At 45.4% G+C, this 8,004-nt stretch overlaps 1 protein-coding gene across 1 annotated transcript; it reads left to right on the top strand.

The window, feature by feature from the left end:
• Positions 1-418: 418 nt before the first annotated feature.
• LOC142803135 (uncharacterized) lies at positions 419-2,431 on the top strand. Its single transcript, XM_075888235.1, has 2 exons — positions 419-861; positions 1,558-2,431. The coding sequence occupies exons 1-2, from the start codon at positions 419-421 to the stop codon at positions 2,429-2,431; spliced, it is 1,317 nt and encodes a 438-aa protein (XP_075744350.1).
• Positions 2,432-8,004: the final 5,573 nt, after the last annotated feature.

Raw genomic sequence — 8,004 nt, 5'->3', positions numbered from 1 at the left:
TCCGTTTCATACATCATGTGCAACGCTGTCAAAGCTAGCGCTCTTGTTTGCGCTGTGTACTGCCACGACCAAAAAGTAGTGCGTCGCTTGGGGCATACGAGAATCAATAAATGCTTCTCGGGAAACTTCTAAGCATACATATTTGTCATCAGGTTAAAAAACAAACGCCTGTGTTGTCGGATAAACAATCCAAATATGCGAGTTGGTAATTTATGTTTGTCGCTTTCGTATCAGGTTTTCGCTCTCCGCGCGACCCGCGCCGCCGTTTTTTTTTACTTGTTGTGGCAGCTTCGAAAAAATGGCGTCAAGCTCTGCATCCTCGACCACCTCTCCTGCGCAAATTTTTTCGAAGCTTCGCACATTAAAGTTGTCAAAGCACGCCAAGCAAGTAATTGCAAATGTGTACGCCCGTACCAGGATGCGTTTCCCGGAGAAATCTGTGCGGGAAGTGCTGAGTGTTGTGAGCGAGGACACTGGAATATCTCCCCGTACCGTGGCGAAATTGAAGGCGGAGCGTCTGCGTGGGCCTTTGGTGTCACCGAAAAAACGAGCTCGCGAGGTGAAGATTTCGAGCTCGCGAACCGTCAAACATGACAGCTTGACAATCCATGCCATCCGTCTGAAAGTGCACAGCATGTACGCCAAGAGGGAGATCCCAACACTGGACAGTGTGATAAGGGCTGTCAACGAAGACGACGACTTGCCGAACTTCACGAAAACCACCTTGTGGAGGCTAATGAAGGACATCGGCTTCACCTTTGCTAAGAGAAAACGGAATCTTGCGCTAATCGAGCGCAGTGACATCATTGCCTGGCGTCGCAGGTACTTGCGGGCGATCAAGAAATTCCGAGGACAGGGCAGGTGGGAACCATTATTTTCATATTTCCTTACGCAGCACATGTAGATTGCCTTGATATAACACTTGATGTTAGCATTGCAACTTTATAATGGTAATGGAGAGTAATACATCTGAATTACAACCTGGAAAAAAGAAAACGGTTAAGCAAGGTAATTGCTTGCAGGTCGCATTTCACGACTTTTGTTTTGTTGGGTGGGGGTATTTGCCTCAATCGGTGAGAGTTATTCGCTGAATCTCCGCCATTTGGTGCGGTAAGCGCTCATTCCCATGAAAGATGCGAGTTACTGGCAGCATTGTTGGGAATTTTGGTGTCTATTTTTGTTTCCATTCGTGCAAAATGATAGCGACGGCCAATGAATTCTTACCGAATACCGCATGTGTGACATGTGAACTTGCCATGAATCAGAACTGACAGCCAAATGCCACCTACGTGCCGAATTAAAGCCCGACTAAAAAAGCACTGACGCCGACCGTTTTTTTCCTCGATTGACGCTAAGCAGCTGTTTACGAAAGAGCAGTCGGCATATGAGCGGGTAAGAAAGAAAATAGAATATGCATATGAATGCTTTTTGTACTTTTCGCTCAAGTTGTCCTTTGCAGTATTTTCGACTATGGTCATGCCAAGACTCAAGCTGCTGCTGTGGGTATGTTTACTTGTGTGCGCTAACTCGTGCGCTCGTTCATTTTGCTTTGTACAGGTGCATCATCTACTTGGATGAAACATGGGTCAACGCAGGGCACACGAAGGAGTACGTTTGGCAGGACACGACTGTGAAGTCATCGCAAGATGCCTTCCTCAAAGGTCTGACGACAGGATTGGCTGCACCCTCAGGCAAAGGGGCCCGTTTGATCCTCGTACATGCTGGCAGCAGTGCAACTGGTTTCATCGAAGGAGCTACTGACTACTTCCGAGCAAAAAAGAGGGGCAGCGCTGACTACCACTTTGAGATGGATGGCAGATACTTTGAGGAGTGGTTCACCGACAAGCTTTTGCCAAACAATCCGCCTAATAGCGTTATTGTCATGGACAATGCGCCATACCACAGCGTAGCTCTTGAGAAAGCACCTACCAAGTCGCCGCGCAAAGCTGATATTCAGCTTTGGCTCACAAAGAAAGGTGTTCCGTGGTCAGAGGACATGGTGAGAGCTGAACTGCTGGAACGTTCCCAACAGATCAACACACCCAGTATTGTGTACCGCATAGACACTCTGGCGGCTACCCACGGCCATGAAGTGCTTCGTGTACCACCATACCACTGCGAGCTCAACCCAATCGAGCTTGTTTGGAGCCAGGTAAAGGGGTACATCGCAGCACGGAATACGGGTTTCACTTTGGCTGAAGTAGAGAAGCTTCTGCCAGAAGCACTGGCATCTGTAAAACAGGAAAAGTGGCAAAACTGCTGCGCTCATGTAGAGCAAGTTGAAGCTGAAGCATGGGAACGGGACATGATTGTGGATAGTGAAATCGAACCACTTGTCTTCTGCATTTGTGATTCGTGCAACTCCTCCTCCGATGAGTCGGGTGCTCAGTTCAGTGATGACGAATTGAGTGGCATTGAAGAACTTTGCTGACTTTCGAGGAATGTGCGGCCTGTCAGTGGTGGCATTGTTCACGAGGGTCGACTGGTTGAGCTGGATTGTGGACACTTTCTAGCGAACTTGCTCGTGCTGCTTCATGCTGAGCTCATTCCCCAAGAAGGCTGTGTTATTATGATAAAGCAAAGAGTGCTTCCTCATCGTGTGATTTTGTGTGTTGGGTTTAACGTCGCCATGTGACCCGGGCTAGGAAGGACACTGCACTGTACTGCTCCCTAATAATTACCTTATTTATGTTTTGTTGTGAAGTGCAAACGTTTGGAATGGTCACATGACCCCTGTAAAAACTTGGTATAAAAAAGGAAAAAAAAAGAAGATGTCGGAACCCACCACGACATCGGCCAGGGGTGCTCTTCTGTAAATAAAGTTTGCGTTTTTTAAACCACAGAAGTCGTCATCCGTTTGGAATATTGGTCCATCGCACGCAATGAGTATTGCCCCTGGATGTATGTATGTATGGAACAAATCTCCAACTTTTTGAACCAGTACAATTTTTGGGCACTGAATTACCCTATACCATAAAGATTTTCTCAACCGAGAAAAACAGGCCATATCCAGGTTTTTATAAAAAAACGATTGACGCATAAATTAAAATTTAGAGTTTCTGCCGAATAACAGCCTAGCTGAAACTCTCTTTTGAACGATAAAAAAGGAACTCTTACTTGCGGGAAGGAGGATGGGTTGGAATTATACTGAAGAAATAAATCGCGCATAGCAATTCACAAAAATGTCGCATATATTAAGACAGCAAACGGGCGAATACCAAGTCTTGGAAATGTTTTATGCGTTTGTGTGCGAAAATCACTATTCCGAGCTACACAAATTTGCTTTCTTCCCTTTTCCCTGAATAACATATCATTCGTTACTCGCACCAAGTGCGTCGGGATACCGCACAGTGCAGTGGAAGGTCGATTCCGCACTGTTTTGCTAAAACTGATCAGGTTTCTCTGCCAGCGGCCCGCTATAATCAATAACCTGCTGAGTGTTTAAAGAGCGGCACAGAAAAGTGGATCATCGGGGCAATGACGAAAACAAAAGTTGAAAATGAGCACCTGTCGTTAACCAAGCCTCATTGGAGCTGCTGTGCTACCTAATCAATGAATTAACGTCATCTTACACGCAGTACTCGCTCACATCAACGAGGTAAACCGACAATGCGGTATAATCGCGACAAAATCGCCATGCTGGTCAAACCTCGGTGCCAGCTCAGCAGGTTCCGGCCCTCACAAGGGAACACGGTATGCTACAAATGAATAGATACGTGCAGTTCACTTCCGCGTGCAAGTAAGTTGAAGTTACTGAAAAAAAAACAAGATTTCGAATTGAACTCGCAAAAATTATAAAAAAAATGGCACCACGTGGATTCGAACCCGTGCACTTCAAAACTACGGTGAACTCTCCGGAGCGACGCGTCAGACCACTCGGCTACGAAGCCGCGCGGAGCAACACCTCGTGTTTTCTTTACGGACTACTTGCCTAGCCTTCACAGCGTTGCACCTGATGTATGAAACGGAGTATAGGTATCTTGGAATCTATTAAAAAAGTAATGAGATTTATGTTTTGTCGCTATGACCACCGTGTCTCGCCTACTTTCTATTCCCATGTTTTATTGGTGCAGCTCCTCTCAAACGTCGAGCAATTTGCAATGATGTCAAGCTGCTGCATAAGATAGTTCACACCGCTTCGAATGTTCTAGCAAACATCTCCGTAACTGTCTCTTCTGTACGCCACACCCGGGGATTCGATCCCCCATATGCTTCGTACAATACAGCGCTGGTAAATAAGAAAAGAAAGGCAACAGGACAGAGCGCTGTTACAACATGAGCGTTTACTTTACTTTGTGTCAAGATATCTATACGCCTCGGAAATATTTTCCTGATGAGTCCAAGCCTTTTTTCTTTTAAAGTTCTCTTTTAAATATTGTACCCGTTGGATATTTCGAATTGTTTTTTTAATCTAGAACCTGGATTTATAGTATGAGCTTGATGAGCTTCTGCGCGTGCTTGGTAGTGAGAAGCTTGATTGAAAAAAAAATAGATGCGTAAAAGTGCATTGGGTAAATTGTGGTTGAAAAGGTGCAGAGCATCTGTATCTACACTTGGTAAGTTTCAAAAAATCGCCAGGCCTGCGCGGAAGGCGCAGCACAGACACACAAAGCTACAAGAGCGGCCTTTCAGAGCCTTTTCTAAACACTCACTGCGTATCTGCTGCAAGCACACTTGTTTGATACCCACTACGGCATTGATATTGAATGTTTAGGGTAGGTTGATGTTGATGATGATCCCTATAATACTGGCGCACAACCACAAAGGGAGATCGGCAAAGAATCGGGCCGTAGGATCGACAGGAAGTGAAAGGCATATATATATATATATATATATATATATATATATATATATATATATATATATATATATATATATATATATATATATATATATATATATATATATATATAATATATATATATATATATATATATATATTTATGAGATGTAAACAAAAAGTAATGCCAAGGAAAGTATAGGGGAAGATAATAGACAGAATTGTAATGTAAATATGAAGAAAAATGTATGAAAAGATAACTTTCCGTGGGCAGTATCCGTGCCACAAAAAATCCTGCCCACGGAAAGATATCTTTTCTTCAGCTTTTCTTCATATTTAGATTACGATTTGGTGTAATATCTTCCCCTATACTTTCCTTGGCATTTCCTTGGCATTAATTGTGTAAAACACAGAAAAACGAGCCCTTAAGTATTCACTTCTTTTCTTAATTCATTAGCGAGGGTCTCGTACAGGCAGACTTAGTGCCTTCAGGTTGTATACGAGGGACTATTGGTCAACTGCCCACTCGTAATAAGTTCACGTGCTACGTGACGCCAAATAGGCTCAAAAGAGTGTGCTACACTCGCCGCCATGGCTACTGGTGGCACTGATTGACACTCCCACGTTTAATTCACATATAAACCCCATAAAGTGGCGGGGGGGATAGCCACCGTGGTAGCTCAGTGGTAGAGCATCGAACGCGTCATTCGAAGGTCGCAGGTTCAGATTCTGCCCACGGCAAGTTATCTTTTCACCCACTTTTTTTCATATATACAATAAAATTCGGTCTAATATCTTCCCCGATACTTTCTTTGGCATTATTGTCTGTTAGATCGCATTATTATTGTGTAAACACAGAAAAACGAGCCCTTAAGTATAAACTTCTTTCCTTAATATATATATATATATATATATATATATATATATATATATATATATATATATATATATATATATATAATATGAGGTCTTGGTAGTTTTGGCTGCGTCAGCGTTTATTTGAGGAAAGACCTCGCAAAACGAACTGGCAGAGCCAGTACACAGATGATGACGATGATGATGACCCAGAATGGCGATGAGGACAAAGATACAAGTGGATGATGGTGATTGTGATCATGCAGGGATTAGGACAATGTAAGTAACAAATGCCCACACTAATTCCCCCCACTCGGAAGCGGACACCCTGGCCGCCGTAAGTCAAAATGACGGGGAACGTCGCGTGAAAGGTTTCATGCGACAAACGTGGACAATCTCTGTGCTGCGGTAGCAGCGGTCTGCTTGGGCGACGAGTGGTTTCACACCATAATTATCCGGCGAAGTTTGTTCTAAAACAATGTATGGCCCGATGAAGCGTGGTTGAAATTTGTCACAGAGATCAGGAGTGCGAATAGTTGTCAAAAGCAGCACCTCGTCACCAAGTAGGAAAGACACAACGTGGTGGGATTCTTCATAGATGATCTTCAGCTCGTGCGTCTCGCTTCAGTATTGATGCGAGCCTGATGGCGAGAGTGGGCCAGGCGGAAAATGTATTCTATGCTAGAAGGCTGACATGAATTCCCATGGCTGATAAAGAAGGAGACGTCGAGAAAGGTAGTCGGGGTGCGTCCGTACACGAGGTAAAACGGTGAGTAGCAAGTTGTTCGCTGAACGGCTCTGTTGTAAGCAAATGTCAGGAATGGTAAAAGAGCATTCCAGTTTTTGTGGTCGGGTTGGACGTAAGCGGCTATCATGTCTGCAAGGGTTCGGTGAAATTTTTCTGTGAGACCATTTGTCTGAGGGTGGTAGCTTGAAGCTGTCTTGTGAGTAGTTCGAGAAGCACGCAGTACGTCATTTAAAATTTGTGACAGGAACACTTTGCCGCGATCACTAAGCAGTACACGAGGAGCCCCATGACGCAAGAATATGGCATGAAGAATAAAGTCTGCAACTTTCACAGCTGAGCCTGGAATAACAGAGTAAGTCTCAGCGTAGCGTGTCAGGTGGTCCACGGTGGTCCCTATCCATCGTTTGCCAGGAGATGTGATGGGGAGAGGCTCGTAAATGTCAACACCTACAGCCTCTAACGGCATAGAAGGGCACGGAAATGGCTGTAGAGGTCCAGCAGATGCAAACGTGGGGAGTTGGCATGGGTAGCAAGAATCAACGTACCACGCTACACTAGAAGAAAGGCCAGGCCAGTAATAACGACATCGAATGCGGTCAAGAGTTTTTTTTAAACCAAGATTACAAGCAGTCAAGTCGTCATGGAAGGCTTCGAGCACCTGAAGCCGAAGAGAGCGTGGTAGTACAGGAACCCAGCGCTGAGCGTCAGGGTGGTAGACGTGGCGGTAGAGAACCCTATTGTCCAGCTTAAAGTGCAGGAGTTGACGATGGAGTCACGCGTTTGGTGGATGAGAAACTCCCGAAAGGTGGTCCATCATGCGTCTGCACTATGAATCGGACCGCTGGCGGGAGATAAATGTTGGCTCGTCTTCCGAAAAGGGTTGCCTTATTGATGCGAGCGTATGAACTTTGGTAGAGGTTGCAGTTGAGTTCTCAATAACGCTGATATGGGTACTTGGAAGCGGGCAACGAGACAAAGCATCGGCGTCTTGATGTTTTCCGCCTGACTTGTAAGTTATGTCAAAGTCGTACTCCTGCGAGCGTATTATCCACCGACCAAGCGTCCGGACAAGTTCCTCAGTGTAGGAAGCCAGCATAAGGCATGGTGGTCCGTAACGATTGTGAAGTGACGGCCGTGGTGATAGGGACGGAACTTCTGGACCGACCAAACCACAGCCAAACACTCTTGCTCAGTTATCGTGTAGTTCTTTTCGGCAGGGGTGAGTACGCGATTGGCATATGCAACAACTTTTTCTAGGGAAGACTTGTCGCGTTGTAGATGAACGGCTCCTATACCAAGGCCGCTAGCGTCGGTATGGAGGATAGTCGGTGCGGCTTCGTCAAAGTGGCAGAGCAGAGGTTCAGACCTGAGTGCCCGCTTTAACGGGTCAAATGCCGTTTGACATTCTCGAGACCACAGAAAGAGGACATTGGAAGCGAGGAGTTGGTGTAATGGAGGAGCAATAGAAGCGAAGTGCTGAATAAACCGGCGAAAATAGCAGGCAAGGCCAAGGAAACTGCGAAGCTCCGTTCGTTTTTCGGGACGCGGAAAGTGAAGGACTACAGAAATCTTGTCAGGGTTGGGCCGGATGCCATCTTTGCTAACGACGTGTCCTAAGACC

The sequence above is a fragment of the Rhipicephalus microplus genome, chromosome 3 (assembly GCF_043290135.1).
Source record: "Rhipicephalus microplus isolate Deutch F79 chromosome 3, USDA_Rmic, whole genome shotgun sequence".
NCBI lineage: Eukaryota > Metazoa > Arthropoda > Arachnida > Ixodida > Ixodidae > Rhipicephalus > Rhipicephalus microplus.
This window is presented reverse-complemented; position numbering and strand designations above follow the sequence as displayed.